Below are 21,665 nucleotides of genomic sequence, written 5' to 3' on the forward strand. Positions count from 1 at the left end.
CCTCAAAATATTCAGGAATTACATCAGAATATTAAAATACTTATGTAATCATAAAATAGTTATTCACACAATATTGGTGCAAAGTAAATGGAAACTTTAAATTCTGCACAATACCTAGTCTTACCACAAATACTGTCACAAAGTTTTAAGTAAATTGACACAAAATGCTGAGAGATATTTTAATATCCTAATAACATTACTGAAATGGATGCATGATAAATCAAAATCACAAATCAATATTCATAATGGCCACCCTTAGCACGCACACATTCCGTAAGTCTTTGTGGCCACGCATCAATTGAATTATGCAACACATCGACTGGAAAATGAGAACTGCTTTCAGAAGAGACCGACCGCTTTAAACTTTCAATATTGGGATGTCTCTTCTTACAAGCCATCTCCTGAAGCTTGGACCACAATTTGTAGTCCAAAGGGTATAGGTCCGGACTTGCAGAAGGCCAATCTGAAGTGGAAATGAAGCGTGGCCATTTTGAATAATAATTTGTGATTTTGATTTGTCATGCATCCATTTCAGTAATGTTATTAGGATAATAAAATATCTCTCAGCATTTTGTGTCAATTTACTTAAAACTTTGTGATAGTATTTATGGTAAGACTAGGTAATTAGACTCTGCAAAAGTGTTGTGCAGCATCTCTCGTGAAAGACCAAAATGCCGGAAAAGTATCAGCCAGTACATTCGCATTGGTATCAGCTCAGCCCTCAGACCAGAAATTTGATTTTCAAATATCCATACATTCACATGAGATTATCGGACTATAGATATTCATCACTCCCCTTCCTACAGAAAGCACATCTGAAAGTGCTGTACCTCTTCTTGGGTTTCATAACTAAAGTGCCCTGGGTGTCACTGAAACACCCAGCAACATAAGGTATAAGGACAAAGACAAAGGTTGAAAAAAATATATGAAAACTAATGGACTACACTGAACATTTTAGCAAAGCTCATGGGAACAAGAGGAGAATATCCATCCATGCAATCCTCCTCCAGCCCCTCCTGTGCAATGGAGGGAGTGAGCACTACACCTCCAGATATACGGTTGTATTTTCTCATAGGATAGGGGAGATGGCAAGGAGAATACAAAAATATTTCCCATATGTAAAAATATCACACACACTCTACCTTCGTGAACAACGAGATTAAACTGTACCTCGTTAAAAAAATTTATGAGATAGGAATCGTTTCTTATGACCGCACACAATGTACACAGGAAATGGATTTCTTCACTTTCACTAGGTGATGCCTTCAGTTCTCTACAGAGCCCAACGAGTCTCTGAAAATAAAACAATAAAGTGCATGCAATTTATAGAAACATACAAAATACACTAAATTCACAGAATATGCAAATGAAAAAGTAGAGTTGCCATGGATGGGCAAGACAAATTCCTACAATATCAGGATCATCAGATATAGACATACCAGTATCAGTAAAATTTTCTAATAATAAAACCAATGCAATATTTATATAAATATAGTAGGGATGGACTGACATGTAATATTTAATAATACCAACAAAATGACCAATGACATCACAACAATCCAATAGAAAATGGCAAATGCTCCATGAAGAATCCATAATACTTTTATTTACACCCTTGAATAATGTATGTAACCACATGATTATAGTAGGTTTAGTATTACAAAATTTAACTGCACATTTAAACATTTACTTTATAAAACCAGAACATGGCAATTATGCCTTATATGCATATAAAATATACAAAAAAGCACATTTCTTGCAATATTTAAAGGTAAGTCAGATCAGTCAAATTATTGACAATTTTACTGACAAACCAATACACCAGGGACAAGCAAATTACAACAACAGACTTTGGACAAAATGTGATACAGTATGCACTGAAATAAGCTCAACATAGTCTAAACCTGACATAATTTTCATAATTCATCATTTAGAGATAGGCACTCAATAGACTAGACTCAAAACAAACAGATAAGTCACAGCATAACTCACACCAAATGCCAAGGTTTCCACACAAGTAATGGCCCTTTTTGGTACATACCTCCAGTTAAAACAAGAAAGCAGTTGCCCTGTCATGGAGGAGTGCACATCATGACAGAGTAACTGCTCTCTTGTTTTTACAATACCTAACTACCTTTTATCATGTTTTAAGACCAAACCTTGCCCAACCTCCTGAATGGTGAAAGCTACAGGTGAACAGAGGTATCTGAGAAAAGTGACCCTTACTTGTGTGAAATCAAACAGCGTTTTATGAACAGCGGTAATAATCACCACAGTCGAAAGATGAAAAAAGATATACATCTCACAAATTTGGTGTATATTTCTTTTTGTTTACGTCTCCAATTTGTCCTTGCTGGACAAATTCTGACAGATTTTTATATCATTCTTGTATTGATTGCAATTTATTTTTATCTATCAATTCCATGGTACCTCTGCCCTCTCAGGAAACCAGAACACAGAGAATGACATGGGATATTATAGTAAAGTAAGTAAGTAGTAAAGTGTTCCCAGGACCCCACACTTTCTTGATCACGGCCGAAGGTGGGGGTGATGTGATCAGCACCATGCCCCTGGCTGCCTTTACACCCCAGAGTTTCCTCCAGGTACCCATTTTATACAACGCTGGGTGGGTGCTGGAGCTGCTTGAACAGGTGGAAAAAATCCCGGTTCTCTCCCACCGGGGATCGAACCTGGGTCTCTTGCATGGTAGTCAGATGCCCTAATGACTGAGCTACCCGGGCTATGGGATATTACAGCCATTTTTTAATATACACCTGAAATCCTTATATTCTGAAATATACAATTCCAATTTCTCAACAGCTAAATTGGACACACAAAATAGAGCTATCACCAGGATGTTTGGTCCCACAAATTACACATCATAATGGCAAAATTGCACGAGTAAGGCTTCGAAATGATTCTTTGTTCACCTTATTCCATAGACATGGGCTGTGTGATTGGATTGGTGGGAAGAAATTGTAATGAAATGAGGGTGTCATCAATGCTGCCAATAATTACTTTGCTGTTTGACTATTTTTTTTAACAGGAAACTCATTGGACTAAGGGCATAGCCCTCGATGGTGATTATGTTAGGAAATAACATCGATTTCTTTTAAAAATTAGTGATTAATTTGCTTCTCTACCAATCTTCTCCAAGAACCGTGGTAAGAGCATGCTCATACAACTATTAAACCAATACAACACACAACTTACCTGGATTGGTACGTAGACACTAACATGAGGAACAAGTGGTTGCTTGATTTGAACTATTAGCCTGGAAAAGAAATTCAAAATATACCGCCTCATTCCAGGAGGGCAATCTGTCAAAGCCAGGGTAACCAGGAGATCAGGCAGTCGATGTTCCAGGAGATACTCGATGGAAGGTCCTGTGCTTCCAGCTTGCAAGCTTTCTTCCTCCTCAACAAGAATCTGCAAGTTGTCAAAGCAGTGTGTTTAATTATAACAGGGTGATACAATGTACAGTACTGCACTGTACTTGTACTCATTCGTCGAGCATGCAGCACTCTAGCATTTACAATGGAATGTCATTTTAATGTGACAATAATCATAGACACACATATGTAAAATATCCTCCTTGGTAGTTTCAGGTCACAATCCCCTATCTCATTTTCACATATCACTGTGTATTGGTAACATAGACTAAACTACATTTTAACATGGAGATGATGACTATGTTCTCTTAAGTATCAATTTCAATGCATCTTTCACCTCACAATCCATATTTGAAGAGCCGCTATCACAGACAAATCATCTTTATACGTGTACTACTGGACTTCAAGTGTATACCACTCATTGCCTGTTCGAGCGTTATTCACTTGAGCGAACCAGCTATAAATTTCATCACGATCACGCGTCGTCCATACAAACTATTTGACACTTGAGCGAAATCCTCTCCTTGCGGCACTCTAGTGCAATGTAACATATTGATAACAACTTTTCTTTGTAATATTTAGTTCAATGATGCCTTGTTTGAATGCTTCAAACCTCAAAATACATAACTTTTTCCCAGTGCATATGCAACCATGCAGCACAGATCCATGGTTGCCACTGACAGTTATTTTTTCATCACGACACATAGAAACAGTGATAGTACAATACAGGGACAATAACATGCCAAAAAAGATAATTGCAGGGTGAAGCCACAGGGAACAAAAGAATGTCTTCATGTGATTTGAACTGAGGTATTCACATGCCAAAGGGCAACTCTTGCATTAATTGCTTACCCAGTCTGTTTATATCCAATTAAAAATTCAGTCATTTTCATCTACAGAAAATATGTAAGTGCCAACCAGGGTTCGAAACTAAACTCTAACACCTAGGTGCCATTTGGCTTCTAATGCATTAAACATAGTTGTGAGGTCACCAAATTATTTTTGAATTAAAAAACAAAAATATCATTGTTTGAAATACACAAACATATTTCTTCACTTTGGTAGATAAAAAAAATATAAAAAATAAATGAATAGCAATCGTAGTATATTACAACTCCCTAGCAGTGAAAAACTCACATTGACATAAAGCATGTCTCAAACTACCCCTATTTCAAGATTGCATAAAAACGAGCAATACAATGTCATTTTCTTGTAAAAATTGGTGGATACTTGTCATCTACCTAGCACCACCACGAAAGGCTTAATAAATGTATACTTTTAGCAATTTAACAGCTGAATTCACAGACAATTATTTTCAACTGTTATCATGACTATTATCTTTAAAAACAAATGTTCCTCAACTACTCTCTCACCTTGAGAAGCTGGTCTAGATGTGCTGGAATGTTTGTACTTTCAATTGGAGTTTTTGTGTTGGAACCCTTTTTTACATAAAAATTCATAATCATCTTCCAGTGATATTTAAAATCTTCTTGCAATGGTACAGGTGGAGCAAGCTGTAATACAGGGATAAAAAAGTTTAATTGAATAAATGCTGCAAAAAAATACATGATAGATCTAACCTTCAATTGCCGGATGCTAATCTTGTCGTTATTAATGTGCATGTTCAACATCTCATGAATTCCCTGCATGAATTATACATATGTATGAAGGCATAATTAGTACTTAATGTCTATTTTTGCAAAACAATATTTCTATCCCATATGCTATCCCCGAAGGCATAGTGGTAATGTTATTGCCTTTTAATCAATGGGTCCTGCACTCGATACCCAGTGGAGGCAAACATAGTTACAATTGTTTTTTAAAATTAGAAAAATATTTTTTTTTGGGTTCGAAAACCCCATGAACCATGCACGGCAAGGTTAGGTTAGGTTCTGTTAGGTTAGGCAAACATAGTTAAATTTGTTTTTTAAAATTAGAAAAATATTTTTTTCGAGTTCGAAAACCCCACGAACCATGCACGGATAGTCCCACGAACCATGCACGGCAAGGTTAGGTTAGGGAAACATAGTTAAATTTGTTTTTTTAAAATTAGAAAAATATTTTCTTTCGGGTTCGAAAACCCCACGAACCATGCACGGATAGCCCCACGAACCATTCATAAATAGCCCCATGAACCATACATGGCAAGGTTAGGTTAGGTTCTGTTAGGTTAGGCAAACATAGTGAAAATTGTTTTTTAAAATTAGAAAAATTGAAGATAATTTATTTCAATATAACATGTAATCTGGGTTTTTGGACATTCCAATTCCTTCACAATTCCATGGTGAATTACAAATTCTACTGTATCTTCAACGCCATGCAATTTCACCACGTATCCTGTGCACGTCATGTTGTCGCAAGTTCTAATCAGAAATGATGAACAGTAATGCACGTTTATTTACATTCTACAACTGTTATACAGTTACAAAACCACGTATTTGGAAACACTGACCGGTCGTTACGTCATGAAATGCATGCAAAAATTTGGTTCATGTAGTAGACGGACATCAAGGGAACAGCTTTCGTGCATCGGAGTGAAATTAATGTCGAAAATTACATGATTTACCAGCAAAATAATTTCAGCGAGGGGAAAACACACTTCCAAGACCTTTCTAAAGTATAAATAAACTCACTTCGGTAAGTACTTTCTCCTGTAAAATTGAAGAAATACGTTTTGCGGAAACGAAAATTTTACCGTAGATACTTTTCAACAACTTTCAAGTCTTTAGTAAAAAATAATAAGTGATAAATCTTCAAATTTGCATCTATTAAATGAATGAAGTTTATTTAGCAACCTTGAAAATAAATTAACAACAATGTAAGAACATTTTTATACAAAATATCTCAATCAAAAAGTCAATTAGAAGAAGCGTCTCTCGTCGCTTCTCTTCGTAAAGTAAAAAAATATTAAAAAACATTAAATTTCCATGACCTTTTCAAGTTTCTAAATATTTTTGTTAATAAAATTCCGTTTTTTTATAAACATTAAATTTCCATGACCTTTTCAAGTTTCTAAATATTTTATAACTTGGTGGGAAGTCTGACAGAAATAAGGGCCCAAGTTCCTTTTGTTTTATTGCTATTTCATCATGCTACGAATGCAATTTTTACATGGTTCTATTTCGATGTACGTCTGTTAACACATACTGCGGAGTTTTAGCGATTACTTAAGGTTTTGTTCAATATATGCTTTCGTGGTTAGGTTAGGCAGGTTAGGTTTGGTTCTCTTAGCATTAGAATAAAGTCCGTAAATACATTCTACTAAGGTTCCGATTTACTTCTACATTCATTCCCACGCTTCTACGATATTTACTGTCTCTTGTTGATGGAGAATATCTTGTCCATGAGAAGTGCTTAAGGCGAGGAGGAACAATTACGCCCCAGTTGTGCATTTATTTCAATATCATCGGATTGGGCACTGCTATTTAAAAAAAAGGGGGTATAATTTAACAATACAGGGAATTTCTCCAATTTGTTTGAATTTTCGGTTACTTACTAATTTGGGTCTCCTAATCACGAATCTGCACTTAAAATTTGGCGCTCACGTATAAATTTGGCGCTTATTTGGGGGCAGGTGAATCCGGCCACTTTCTAACATGCCCTTAACAGGGAGTCTATAGATATAGGCGGGGCCGCGATAGCGGTTGGGGGCGGTAGGTCGATTACCCCAGGGGCGGAGCCCGGAACCGGCGGGAAATTCGGAAATCGAGGGTGTGGAAATAAGAACTTAATTTCGATTATTTTGCTATTTCCACGTGTGAGCGCCAAATTTTGACTGCAGATTCGTGATTAGGGGGCCAAAATTAGTGAGTATGCCGAATTTCAAACAAAATGGAGAAATTCCCTGTATTGTAAAATCGCTCCAAAAAGGGTTTAGTATGCAAGAGAGCATGAATTTCTCTCCATGTTGCAAGTGGAAACTATTTTTCAAGTTGATTAGTAAGCTAGACACGATGTTTGAAAAATATCATTAATAAGTATTTTCAGAATCCCATGTATTCCTTATGGGACATCAACTTCAACTTATGGCTAATCAAATGGGAGTTTTGACTTTTCCTACTACTATGACATAGTTCAACGTGTCCTTTTTCCGTTCATGTACTTTTCTACATCATCGGATGTTTGATATTCCTGAGAAAACGAATAAAATGGTCCCATAAGCCTAGTGCATTTCTCCTTGCCTTCTACAGCCATCCTGGCAGTGTTGCCAAACCTGATGTGCATAATAGAGCTAAATTTCACCATTAATATAGCTAAAGAGGACTTTCAAGAAGCTAGATTAACGAAGGCTGCATAAAGTGCCTACTAGGGTAATTTTAGTTGTCAGGGGAGTGGGGGTGCTGCTATTACCGTTAGCTTTAAAGTGATGGCAATTTATTCGTAGTTTTTACAGCCTAGATTCGGCAGCATCATCCAATGATGTTAATATAAAATCGAAAATAAAGGGTTCCCAGATAACAAAATTGTCATCTTCATCTTAGCCACAGCGCTATATATAAAAATACATGGGGAGGAAAGAAGAGGTGGGTGACGCAGCCTATAGCTATACGAATATCACGTCACGTGCAAAATGTACACTCATGGGCCGGAGCCAGTGGTGGCTTTAGTATTCAGCGGATTTAATATTTAAAATGTTCAGTTTTCAGGAGTTCATGTAACAAATCAGTAAATGAAGTGAAATGTTATAAAAGTGTAACAGTTCATACACACAATACAAACACTGTGGCACGATAAACATAAGTATTTGTAGAAAATAAATAACTTACAGCGTCCACAGCATTTTGTAAGGCAGCTGAAAACCTGCTGAACATTTCAGAAATCAAACTAATTCAAAATCGGATTTCAACCACAAAATCTCCCATTTTTTTCTCGAAATTCTTCAAATCCGTCTGCACAACAACTCGTTACGTAGTCAACCAACTAACATTTTCGCAGTCACTTGTTTGTTCAATGCACCAGATCAAAAATGAAAATAATGTAATATCGTTCCAAAATTTCATTTAGTATCTCACATTGAGATCTTGATACAGAGACTATTAACTGTTTATTCTAACTGCAAATCAAGTCTTACATTCTTTATTTAATTGGTGGGCTTTAAATGTCATGCTGATTATGGAACAAAAAACAATATTTATTCTTTAAACTTTGGTACTGATCTTGTTACTGTACTGGCAACACTGAACATAGTTAAGATGGCTGAAATACGTAACATCTGGTGTGGAGTATTTCTTTGATAAATAAAGTTATTTTTTGTAAGTATTAGTTCAAATGGTTCAGTGCACTCTATAATTTTATTTCTTCCCCTGTCTCTTTTAGCGGCCGAACAAGTCACTGTATGGCTTTGCTCGAATTTCAATAGAAATAAAGTATTTAAATAAAATGAATACCGGTATTCTAGCGAAATGAAATACAATAAAAAGATATTGATACAGTTTTCGGGTAATGATTTGGTTATTTATGATTGCAAAAAATTACTTGCACGCGCACACACAGTTTCAATCCAGAATTTTTCGTACTCCGCCCTCATTGATTTGTTTACATGTGATCTATATATTATTTAACGAATCAGAATTTTCAAATTTTAAGAACATCAAACAACTGCGATAATCGGCTAGAAGTAGCTTTATTTCAACTTTACGAAAACAATGCCAACATAATGCTGAAAGTTTTGCCGGCTGTAGTTTCTGAATATTTTTTTTTGCACGGATGAAGTTCTATTTACGGTTAGAATAACATATTCAAAGTGCTAAATGATTGCTTTATGCGCCTTTTGTGGAGACCTGGGAGCCGTTGACCCACTGTACCCCCCCTCGAGAATTATGTTGACTTTTTTTTTAATCGACAGATTTCGATGTGGAGCGAATGTAGAATATAGAGAATGTCTCTAATTTCGTTAATATTTGGTATACTAACTAATTTGGCCTTCTAATCACGAATCTGTTCTTAAAATGCCGTGGACACGTCTGGTTATCGTGAAAAAACTTATGTAAGTTGAATTTTTGGTAAATTTCTCGTAAGGTACAGACAGCTGAAATTTGCTAGTTCATTTAATTTGAATATTCGTACTTACGTATTCTGCATTGAGAAACATTGCTGAAGGTGGCATTTCACTTATTTCACGGAAATATGCTCTATTTGCGACATATCGAGTAAGTTTTCTTCGTTTCTTTTTTTTGCCTTCGGTAACACACAAAATGGTAGTTTCACTACTGTACTCGGCATGCAGTGTTTCCACCCCACTTCAACAAAAAATACCTACATAGCCCCTCGAACAATTTCCGGTAAGGTTCGGTTAGGTAGGGTCACGTATAGGTTACAATAGTTAAAAATTGGTTTCGAAAAAAATATGCGTAGCCCCACACACCATTCTTGCATAGCCCCATGAACCATTGACACACAGCCCCACAAACCATTTGCGGAAACATACCTTTTTCAGTTACAAATACACATGTTTGGAAACACTGACCGGGATTACGTCATCACACACAGGCTACATCCACCTGGAAGTAAATGGATGCAAGAGCTTTCGTGCATCGGTCACACATTTATATGGAAAAATAGATATACTTCCCCGAACTTCCGGAAGTATAAAGCAACTGCATTTGTTAAGTAATTTCTCCTGTAAATTTGATGAAATCCGTCTGTCCCTTACGAGAAATTTACATTTTTTTTTAAAAAAAAACCTTTCCCGTTGCTTTACAAACAAAATTTTAACTATGCTTACCTAACCGAACCTAACCTAACCTTGCCGGAAATGGTTCATGGGGCTACCCGAGAATTTTTACACGTGTCCGCAGCATTTTAACAACAGATTCGTGATTAGAAGGCCAAATTTAGTTAGTATATCAAATATCAACGTAATTAGAGACATTCTCTATATTCTTCATTCTTACCTTCGATGTTTAACGTAATCTAAGACTGAGTGACCATCTTCACCAGGTGAGCTATTTTCACCAGATTTTAAACTGTATATTTGCATAATCTACACCCTGGCCTGGCCTGTTACACAGATGTGTGCATTCTTTAGTTTTTGGATGTGCCAAGCTTACGTCAGTGTGCAATTATTTTTGTGTGGACAACAGGTACACAATGGAGTTGGAAAAATACCGCAAGGTATGGACTGGTGCTGCTATAGTGGAACCACAAGCAACACTACTCCTGTGCACCGTACTCCTGCTAGGAGGGGAGAGGGAGAGTGAACCATGCTTTATGCCCCAAGTGGAACTGAAGGAGGGAAAGCTGCGCGGGGACTTTTCGTCCAAGGTTTTTTTCCTTGTGGTCGCTCTATAATATGCCATCTGGTGACAGTAGTAGTCGCACCCATTTTTAATTTAAATGAACTACTTAGCAGTAACTTCAGCAACACTACTAATGAATATAATAAAATATGATCAAATACAATGTTATGATTTGATTCAGGTAATTACTTTTATTGGTGAAAATAGCCCCATATGCTTATCTCAGCACCTGGTGAAAATATGTTATTTTTTCCACCTGGCAAAAATAGTCGTGGCCAATTTAAAATCGGTTCCAATGCATGGAATACACAAATAAACGGATATATTTCATCCCACCACTTTTTATTAGTAAAACTGCTTGTATGCACACTCAAATAGCTAGAGAACATGTGCAAAATATCACACCAGCAAACTTAGCACTCTTAACTTGACAACAGCATCAAAAATTGCTATCAGAACCAAACCAAACCTAAGAGCATAAAAAAATATAAACACCAATAAACCTAACACTCCTAGCAATAGTTTCACTTCTATTTTGGTTTCATAGGTTTTTAGTCATTCATGTTTGATTTACTTTTATTTTGTAATACATTTAAGAAATGGTAGTCAACGTCCGATCTGCTGTTGTTGTGGAGCATCATGTTGGGTGCTATATTCAATTGCGTGAAGCCTTCATGCTGTTCTGCTTCACTCTAAGGTAACAGACGTACTTTACTTCACAATAACACATTTCCGCAAGCTGGAAAGAACTAAAAATGCACATAAACAACATACTTTTCATGAACATTCAAAATATTTCACTTTCTCGAGGTTTTACACAGGGTCAAGGGTAACAGGAAGGAGTTTTTCGTTCCATATTTGGAAGTCAGAGAAAGTATTAATTTGTTCACAAGTGATTGCACTCATAGATTATTTTATGTTTTCATGCATGTGACAAACTCTTCCATTGTGGGATTGACCTACCATAATTGTGACCCAATGCCATGTAATCAGACACAGGTAGCCCACAAGAGATGCAGACAGATTAAAATTCCCATCCATGTTGGTAAATTGCACATTGTTCAGTGCTCGGAGAGAAGTTCCAATTTATCCAAATTTATTCTGAGAGTTATTCAGTTTTCATAATCAGTAGGCTCCAGTGGGCCTGTCGAGCTCGAGTCCACCCCTTAATTTACCTGCTATATTTTAGGAATCAAGTCCCTGTGCCTAAGAAAAGAAAAATGTTTCATTATTATACACTTAAAGAATTCTCACAACTTAATTAAACTAAGTGTTATCAAAATGCTACATCTCCAATATGATACTTCTCAGTGTCTTATATTATTTACACTATCCATGGTCACATCGTTATTAAGAAAGTGAGGTAGGCAAGGGGTTAATCAGGATGAAAAATAATAGGCACAGAAGACACGCAAAATAGGCAGGCAAAAACACTTAAAATACAAAATAGGCACTAAAATTGATGAACGCTTTTCATCATTTTTCTGGATTTGGCACTTAAAATGCAGTTATCTTTGAAATAGGCACTTATGATATGAGTGAAGTAGGCAACATCACATAGCAAAATAAATGGTATGTTCTTTTCAGAAATGATCTGAAACTGATTTTAAATCCCATTGCCTACATTTTCTAAATGGGAATAAAAAGGCAGCCAGCAACACACGCTGCATCTGTCATACACAACCTCTCTAATGAATGAGGGGTTAGAGCTTTGCTCTTTCCTTCACTGAATATGTAAACCTACATGTGATGCAAGCCTACTTTTTTTGACCAAGGAACAAAAAAAAAGGTATTTTAGGGCAAATCCTCAGCCTGCATATGGCATATGTTATTGTATAAATTAATAAAACAAATCTCGAAGTTCAGAGCACCCATTGCTTTTCAAGAGTTGGCACCACTGGTAGGCTCAGCCCCAATTAGTGCATAGTGCAGATATACAGGATGTCTAATAAGTCAATACTTATTTTTAAATTGGTAATACAAATTGTAGAAACCATTGTGTAACGGTAACTATCGCAGGGAATGATAACTAATTCTGTACCATTCATGTTGCAGGTACGTTGGTTCATGCCACCAACGTTTAGCACAGAAGAACAAGCAAGAATTGCTGCAAGGTATTAGGCATGGACATCGGTAGAGGATTATCTTCTTTCCATCTGCCCATGATTTCTGCAAATTCCAAGTGGTGGTCACAGTCCTCGGGAAAGAGTTGAACGGAAATTTAGTTATTTTTTCAAAACAGTCTCAATGTTAGCTCGCTCTCTCTGCTGGCCTGATGGATGGACTTCTTAGTGTTTCTTTCAAACATTTCCTACACGTGTGCAACATTCTCTTCTGATTGTGATGTTGATGGTCAACCAGTACGCCGCGCATCCAACGCAGAACCTATTCTCATCAATTTACTGTGACATTTTTTGGATTCAGCGTTGCATTTCGACCATTCTCAGCTCTTCACCAATGCTGGACTTGAACCATACCTTGTACCTTGCAGCAATTCTTGCTCGCACAGTGGTGGCATATTCAGCTACCTGCAACATAAATGGTACAGAATTAGCTTTCATTCACTGTGATAGTTACCATTATACAATGGTTTCTACATTATGTATTACCAACTTAAAAATACATATTGACTTATCAGACACCCTGTAGTTTCCTATCACATAGGCAACTGAAAGGTAAAGGGATAAAAGTTGTCAGAAAAAGGTATTGATCACAGTACTCCCTTACATAATAATATTAAATGTTATATATGTGTGTTAATCACTTTTTATAATCATTGTTTTCATCTGCCTCTGTGGCATAGTGGTTAGCATAGTGCCAGGGGTCAAGGGTTTGAATCCCAGTTTGGGCATGGGTGTTCTTTGTGAGTCTCCTCATCATATCATCACTCATCCTCACGATTAGCCCAATATGGCAGGAAAGCGATGTAAAATAATCTACTTCAATCAATCAATCAATAATTAGCATTTTTAAACTTCTTATTTATCATATAGACTGACTTGATCATAACCAACTTTGCTTAAAATCTATGTTATCGCATGCAACTTAATAAAGTTGAAATTAATTGCAGGAAAACTAGATCCTTCAATGAAATGCAAGCAGACATAAGACATCAAATTGAGCACACAAATTAAGAACGTTGTATTATTAAAGTTGAGCTTCAGTTTGTACCATCCTCTTATCTTGCATATTGATTGGTCTCGCCTCTATCCCTTGGTATTGAATTTTCATGTTGACCTTTAGGTACAGTGTGACATTTAAAGGGAAAAGGGATGGGTAGGCTGACATTTTGTGCCCAAGTTGGGACATTTTGGACAGTTCCATTGAAGTCTCTTCTATTTGGAAAGATGTGGGGATGTGCAGGTATATTTATGAAATTGTAGAGGTTCCATTTGTTGTTTGTGATGTTGATTGTAATTTATGTGCTGATTGCAGCTGTGTTATTTGTTGTTTGCAGAGTGTATATATCAGATGAAAATGGGAAGAAAGAATGCAGTATCCTATTCACGTGTGAATTATCAGAAGTTGTCACAGTCAGATGAGGGATTTGATGAAACTCAGGTTAGTTGAGTGTTATTAATCAGTGGACTCTTTTCTTCTGTTCAGATTGTAATTTAAAATGGTGATTTAAAATTAATTTATATTAACAGTAATTTATGTGGAGATATAATTATTATTTGGTTAAGACAAATGCAAAGAAATGTCTCTTAGCATTTAAAAATTGTGCACTTATAGGTTCATTTTAAGGATGAAATATGCCTTTATTGATTGTTGGCAAAATGCTTGATGGCCAAGCACAATATGTGATTGATTTTCAATCTCACGACTGAAGTGCCTGGGTTCAATTCCTGGCCTGGACATGGATATTCTTTTTGAGTGTCTCTTCATCCAATCATCATTCATCCTCGCTGTTGTTATTAATTAAAAGTAGCAGAAAAGTAATGTAAAGTAACAAAAGTACAAGATTATTGGCAAAACGATGTAGCTACTAGCTAGGCTATTTCTATCAATCACATAAGAAAGACAAGCATCCTATCATGACCACAAATGTGCCAGTTCAATGAGTGAGCGCATTGGAGGAATACCACCAATGAAGTGTGTGGGTTCAAGTCACACCTGTTTCATCTAATCACCATTGTCGTGTTCAACCTAAAGAGTCAAATATAATACCAAAACAGATACATTTAATACCTGTTTGGTTAGGGTTACCCGATTACTATAAGCAAAAAATAATAGTATATGTTTTCCTGGTGGTTAAGTCATACAATCAAACATTTCTGAGTTTGAATTTTGATTCAGATCTCTCACAAAATTGTATTTGTATTGTTATTTTATGTTGCTTTTTCCTGCCAGAAATTCTAGTTTGTTATAACTAGAGCCCGGAAGTTTAGCAAAATGCCTCTTTTTATCTACTGCATATATTGATAAAATTTTTCCGGATATACGTTTCTTATGTTGTTTCGAATGTTTTGGAAGCCTTTTCATTTTGCCTATTTGGGACCCCACTGCCTATTTTTAATTATAATGCCTTTTTTTGCCTTTTTCAATGAAATTTGACATTTTTTTAAAAAAAATGTGTATATAAATTATTTTTCTCCCAAAAACCGTTGTTGGCATTTATTTTTCTTCCGTTTATTATGTGAATAATTTTCGCCTTATTTAAGTAATATTGAACTCACGCATGTTTCAACATTGCTGAAGGAGAAAAGTGTGAGAAAAAAGTATTTCATGCTGAGTCAGGATATTGCCTTTCGGTTAACATTTCTTGTGAAGTGGACAGGTTGATTTCGAACACAAAGGAAATATTTCTGAAATCTCCCTCTCGAACCCGAAAATTTCAGGAAGTTGCGATTGAGCTTAGTTTACCTCAGCAACCAGTCTTGATGAGATAGGGAACCTGGATATCAGCAGCTATATATTATGCTAACAACCTTCAAAAAATCAGTGAGGTGATCGATGCTCTTCCAGAAAATGAAGCGGCTTCAATTCGTGAAGTGAAAAAACTCCTGTGCTATTCAAGTTTACTTTTGCACATTATGGTGCATTGCGAGAGACAATTACAATTATAGCATCCATGAAAATCTTCGAGGAATCTATGCAGCAGATGATGGAAGTGCCAGGAGAAAAGGGGTGAGCTGTTGCGGAAAAGTGCTAACGGGTAGTGAGTGCAAATGAGGACTTGAAACAACTGAAAACAATTTGTGATATTCTAAAAGGTGAAAATGCTGTTACCAAAATGAGTCCAGCTACATTAGCTTGTTATATGTATGCTCCAATAACTTCTGTCGAAGTAGAAAGATCATTTCCTATTATGAAAAACATTCTCTCTGACAGACGACTATCAATGAATGTTTAGAACTTTAAAAGCACCTTGTAGTTATGTGCAATCAAGACGGAGAAAATTGAAATGCTCTTCCCAAATTAGATTTTAACATTTTGCCAGAAATTATAGATAAAAGTAAGCGACTTCTAAATGTGCCTTTTTTCGGTTTATTTTCCCTTTTTTTTTCATTTTTAGTGCCTATTTACCACATTATAATTGCCTTTTTGCTTGCCTATTTTAACAAAAATAAATGCCTGAACTTCCGGGCTCTAGTTATAACAAGTTGTCCTCATTGATTAGAAGTATCTAATAGTAATAACTCATGAACCAGCAATTACACAGTAATCACACTGCAGCAACTTGTTTCCACTAGTAATAAAGTTATATAATTTTGTATCTTTTTGTTTTTATTCAAACAGCCAAGGCTGTTGCAGAAATTATTATTTAGCCCCACTATTAATTCAGTATAATCATTTAGTTCCAGAAACCACCACAGAAAATTCCATGGAGAGCTTTGACGCTAGCTGTGTTTTTATGTATTGGTGGAACGTGTCTGCTGGTTGTTGGTAGCCTTCTTGTAAGTGGACACATTGACTCTAAGGTAAGTGACTGCTTTGTTTCTAGTATAAGAGATATTTTAGTGTAACTAGGGTGGTCACCCAGGGACCATGATAAAATTCAACTATAATTTCCAGTTTTCAATGCGAACTTTCAGAAAATGCAAGACTACAAGCAGATGTTTTTTTCTATTTAAAGCTTATCTATTACAACCTCCCCCTCCTTCCCCCAACACACAAATATATTAACAATGTAAAGGGTTTGTCTGATTCCAATAAAATTATAGACATATTTCAAATATTTAATTTAAGGTGTGGAGTTTACAGTGTGTCATTGCATATACTTAGACTCAAAATACATCTACAAACATGTCATAGATGTTATGGGATATACTAATATACGAAAGGTTGTTAATTGAATAAGAATTTCAAAATCAGATTTACCTAATCAACTTATATTGCCATAATCTTCTGTCGGTCAGATATATGATAGATTGTTCTGCAAAGGACACTAACAAAGTAAACACAATGAGAGAATTCTATTTTATTTTTCACACAGCTTTATTTTCCTTCCTCTATAAAAATAAAAGCTAAACTGTGAAATACTCGCCTCATGGTATTTATAAATATGTATAAATTCAATAGGATTTGGATTAATAAAAGTTACGATTTTTCACGTCCATGGAGAAAAATTCACATAAAATTCCCAGACAAATGTAAATTAAACTTTACATGCATAAAACAATTACATAAAAACACACATAAGTGTTGGAATTTACAAATGTATGGACATTAGACAGGTGCAGTAATTGTACTCACATTAACTGGGGATTACAACTACAGACTTCTTTCTGGTGATCAAAGAAATCAATGATATCCTTGTTGCATGCGCTTTTAATAATTCACCCTCAGTACAAATCAGATAATGATAATTTAACCTCTGCTGCCCCAAAAAGACTTAAGAAATTGCTTAAATTGTTCACTGGAACCTGCGATGCACTACTTATAAAAACTACACGTGGCACATCTTCTCAGTCATGAGTTTCTTTGCTTCCTGTGAATTCTGTTGTCAAGTTCAGTTCACTTTCACTCCTAGAATGTTTTCTTCATTGGAACCGACAGGCCTTTCTTAAGAAGTTGCGTCATTTCTGTCCAAAATCCTTGTCATATTTCTCTCAGCTTGGGGCCCGACCCTGTGGCCGAGTGGTTAGCACATCGCGCTGCGACGCCAAGGGTCCCGGGTTCGAATCCCGGTCGGGCTTGGTTGTTTGTGAATGTCCATTCATCAATTTCATCATTTCATCACTCATCCCCATCTTCGCAAATTAGCCAAGAGGCACAAAACGCGAAGTAAAATAACCTAAATCAAATCAAATCAAATCTCAGCTTGGGCAGGCAATGCTCACAGGACATGATTATTCAATAGGACAACAAAAATGTGTCATTTATTGCCCAAACATTTTGTATTAAGTAGTGTTTGTTTGAGTATGGAGATTTGTGGGGTTTCAAAGTGTTCTCTCCATGTTACAGATGGTATTCACCATTGCATCAGAAGTTGCAACCTTAATTTCCCACCAAATGTTTGTAGTTTATTGCGAGTCCATGGCTTGTTGTGATCCCTTCAGCATGCTCCATAGGAAGCAATCAGGCAGGGTGAGGTCAGGCAACTTTGGTGGCCAAAGTCCATTAGAAAAGATAGGATCTTCAAGGAAGAAAACCATTTCAGCCATATTGACATTGGAAGTGTGGTAGGTGGCACCATCCTGCTGAAAATAACCAGTACAGAGTTCCTCGTCAAACCGTGAAAAATTTCCATATAGAAGTTATCCACCGTCCTATGGAAGAAGATGGGGCTAATAATGTGGCACCAGGACAGAGCACACCACACCCCAATTTTTTCATCGTGAAGAGGTGTTTCACACTGATAAGATTCCCACTAACAAATACGTATATTCTTGGAATTGACTTTCTCACTTAGGTGGATCACCTCGTCGGAGAACCAGGTGTAGTCCAGTATTCCCGGATTTGCATGAACAAAATGGTGGGACCAGTAACAGTAAACAAGTTTCTTCTGTTTATTGGGAGATTTCAATTATTGCACAACAATAACACAATATGCATACAGCTGTAATTTTAATTGTAAGTTACGTTATATTAACATTTTCTTTGTCTCTTTTTTCAGTATGCAGATCGTACTTGGCCAGTGATCATTTTGGGAATAATTATGTTTTTGCCAGGAGCATATCATGTGTGGATTGCATATTGTGCATACAGACAAATTCCAGGATATTCTTTCGATGACATTCCAGAATTTAACTAATGATCTCGCTTCTTTAAGTGCTTACTCTGAACTTGTAGATGTTTCAGTATTTTATGACAAGAAACACAGTGAGGATGATATCTCTCTAAGATCATAATTAGTGAATATGTACACTTGCCACTACGGAATTGATCATACATATCATTGATGGTGTTCACTGCAATGTTGTAAATATGTATATTGTGTTCTTTTACACATTCACATCATGTATATTTGATTTATAATTGTTTATTTTTGTTTTTCATTTTTAAATAAAATTTATTAGTTACTGAAATAGTATTTACTGTATCCATACATTATATTCTCTCAACCTCCAATACACATTTCTGGGTTGGCAAGGTATAAACATGGTTAAGAGATTCTCTTTTTCGTTTCACGGCACCCTTAGTTTTTCAAGGTTTTTCTGTAGTGCCCAAGTCAGAATGTAGGCCTATCTTATACTTGCAACTCTCAATTAGTGTGGTTAGGTTGCTTGCAACACATATTTCAAATTCAGAAACAATTTGTGTAAAAAGTACTAAAACCATGTGTAGACTAACAAATAAGTTTCTTTTTTGTGAAAATATTGGAACATTTTGCGGTGCCCCTGTAAGAGAGCCATGGTGCACACTTTGGAAACCACTGGTCTACAGTCTGTCCTGGGAATCTCTGGAGCAAGTGAATGAAAGCAAGTCTGCACAAGGAGTCACTTCAAAGGGGCTCGACCAATAAACTCGGGAGAGGCAAAGAGAGTGCAGCATGCAGAGCTTTGCTCCACCAACTTGCTTTCTCCCCTTCTGTTCCATTATGCACTACGACGCCAAGAATCCCGGCCTGGGCATGGATGTTTGTGAATGTCCATTCATCATTTCATATCACTTATCCCAAAAAGCGAAGTAAAATAAAGCAAAACAATAACAATCTTCCATTATGCGCAACTTTGCTCCAGATTCCAGGGACAAAGATAGGTAAAGTTTCCTATTTTTTGTTGATTTGTCTAGACACTGCAAACTATGTTAATGAAGGTAGTGGTCCTTCAAAATTAATTGGATAATTCAAATATTCATATTTGGAATAGCTCAAATATTAGTAGTGTATGCAAGAGAACTAGGTAACTATTAGCAAGCAATTACATAATGATTGTGTGTTATCAAATTGAACATATTTATTTCATAATAATTTGGTTCGTATTAGGCGATATGAGTACAATAGTTGAGAATTTGCGTTCACAAGAAACATCTGATCTGCTCCCACAGAGTATGCTTAGTTCTGAGCAAGAACTCTTCTTTTAACCTTTTTTGTATAGTCTCTCACGCATGTGTAAAGCATCTCTGAAGGAAGACTTTTAAAGTGTGTGCTTTTCAAACTTGCCGCCAAGTACAAATAAATATTGTAACTCAAGAACTAATTGTTGTAGAGATATGATCTTTTTTTGTTCAGAATGACAGGGCTTTTAGTGGAAGTGAAATTTATACATTGTACAGTGAACGGCGAAATAATAGTAGATACATTGTCCATCCATATTATCATTCTACATCCCGTGTTGTTTCAGGCAATGTAATTGTGTTGATTCAAAGCAGATGTTGTCCTCTACTTGTTTACATTTTTATTTCAGTTCTTTATTTATTTACTTATTGAGAGAATTTCAGATACAGCAACTAGCCATTTTACACTGAAATCATCAACAATGAAAAGAACAAAAATAAAAATATAACAAAGAATTAACATAAATAAGTCAGGATAGCACAATTAAATATTATTTAGCAACATATTTTCTGATCTAGTCTGATAGGCGTACTCTGTGGAAAATACATCAGCACTTGATGGGAGGTCTTTATATTGGGTGGGAAGTCTCTGAAAGAGCGATCTATTTTTAATTTCCAGTCTGGGCTTTACTGTGTAAAATAGATCTGTGTTACGTGTTATGCGCATGGGTAATTGAAAGTGAAATTCCTGGATGAGCATGTTGCAACGGATTTTGCCATTGGCAAATATGTATAACTAATTGAAGTCATTTAGTAAAGGGCGCTGATAGGGAGTCTGTAAGTGTAGATAGGACAGGAGATGTGGTGTTGAAAAATTGTGTAATGAGGGAACCCTGTAACAAACTATAGCCAGGAAAAAGTGAAGGACAGGATCTATTATTGGGGAAATGAATGATTTGTAGTATAAGCTGAGGGCTGAGATAATTTTCGTCAAACGATACAGTAAACCTAAGAGAGACACAGCCTTTTTTGTCATGCCTGTAGTATGTTCTTCAAATGTTAGTTTTTGGTCAAAAACAATGCCAGGTCTTTGAGAGGATACTGCTTTGATGTTATTGCCAAAGATGGAGTAAGATGACTTTAACAGGTTCTTTTTGAGAGAGATGGTGAGAGTAGTACATTTTTCAGGATTTAATGTAAGTTTCCATGCCAGACACCATGAAATAAACGTTGTTATGTCATTCTGGAGAAGATTAGTATCGTTGGAGGTGGAGATTTCTCTGAAAATTTTAGTCATCTGCAAAAAGAAGGTAATTATTAGAGGCAGTTGTGAGATGGTCGGCAAGGTCATCGACGAATAATATGAATAAGAGGGGTACTCCAGAGCGGACAGGAAGAAAGTTAGATAGAGTTCCTGGAAGGACTACATGTTGTTGGCGATTGCTTAGGTAATCTGTGAGCAAGTTAAGAAAGCTACCATGAATGTTGAATCTATTGCTTAATTTATGAATCAAAAGATGATGATTGACAGTATCGAAAGCTTTGGCTAGATCAAAATATATTACGTCCACTTGTGAGTTGTTTGAAATACATTTCATAGCATGTGAGAGAAAGACAGAAAGGTTTGTAAGATTGGAACTACCAGAAAGAA

General features: G+C 36.1%; 2 protein-coding genes across 2 annotated transcripts in view; one reads left to right on the plus strand and one right to left on the minus strand.

Annotated features, from left to right (window-relative positions):
- LOC145998896 (FHF complex subunit HOOK interacting protein 2A-like) overlaps window positions 1-8,298 on the minus strand; it is a 40,945-nt gene extending 32,647 nt beyond the window's left edge. Inside the window, exons 1-4 of the mRNA XM_083135629.1 lie at window positions 8,159-8,298; window positions 4,766-4,906; window positions 3,214-3,429; window positions 1,171-1,293 (exon numbers count right to left, since the gene is read on the minus strand). Coding sequence (XP_082991755.1) covers window positions 1,171-1,293; window positions 3,214-3,429; window positions 4,766-4,906; window positions 8,159-8,203 — 525 coding nt within the window. The 5' untranslated portion in view covers window positions 8,204-8,298. The remainder of the gene's footprint in view (window positions 1-1,170; window positions 1,294-3,213; window positions 3,430-4,765; window positions 4,907-8,158) is intronic.
- Window positions 8,299-8,568: 270 nt separating this feature from the next.
- On the plus strand, window positions 8,569-19,098 carry LOC145985699 (transmembrane protein 230). The gene is made up of 4 exons (XM_083119767.1): window positions 8,569-8,644; window positions 14,088-14,191; window positions 16,432-16,554; window positions 18,693-19,098. The coding sequence occupies exons 2-4, from the start codon at window positions 14,102-14,104 to the stop codon at window positions 18,828-18,830; spliced, it is 351 nt and encodes a 116-aa protein (XP_082975893.1). The 5' UTR covers window positions 8,569-8,644; window positions 14,088-14,101; the 3' UTR covers window positions 18,831-19,098.
- The last annotated feature ends 2,567 nt before the right edge of the window (window positions 19,099-21,665 follow it).

This window comes from Lepisma saccharinum, chromosome 1, assembly GCF_977018435.1.
Source record: "Lepisma saccharinum chromosome 1, izLepSacc3.1, whole genome shotgun sequence".
NCBI classification, from domain to species: Eukaryota; Metazoa; Arthropoda; class Insecta; order Zygentoma; family Lepismatidae; genus Lepisma; species Lepisma saccharinum.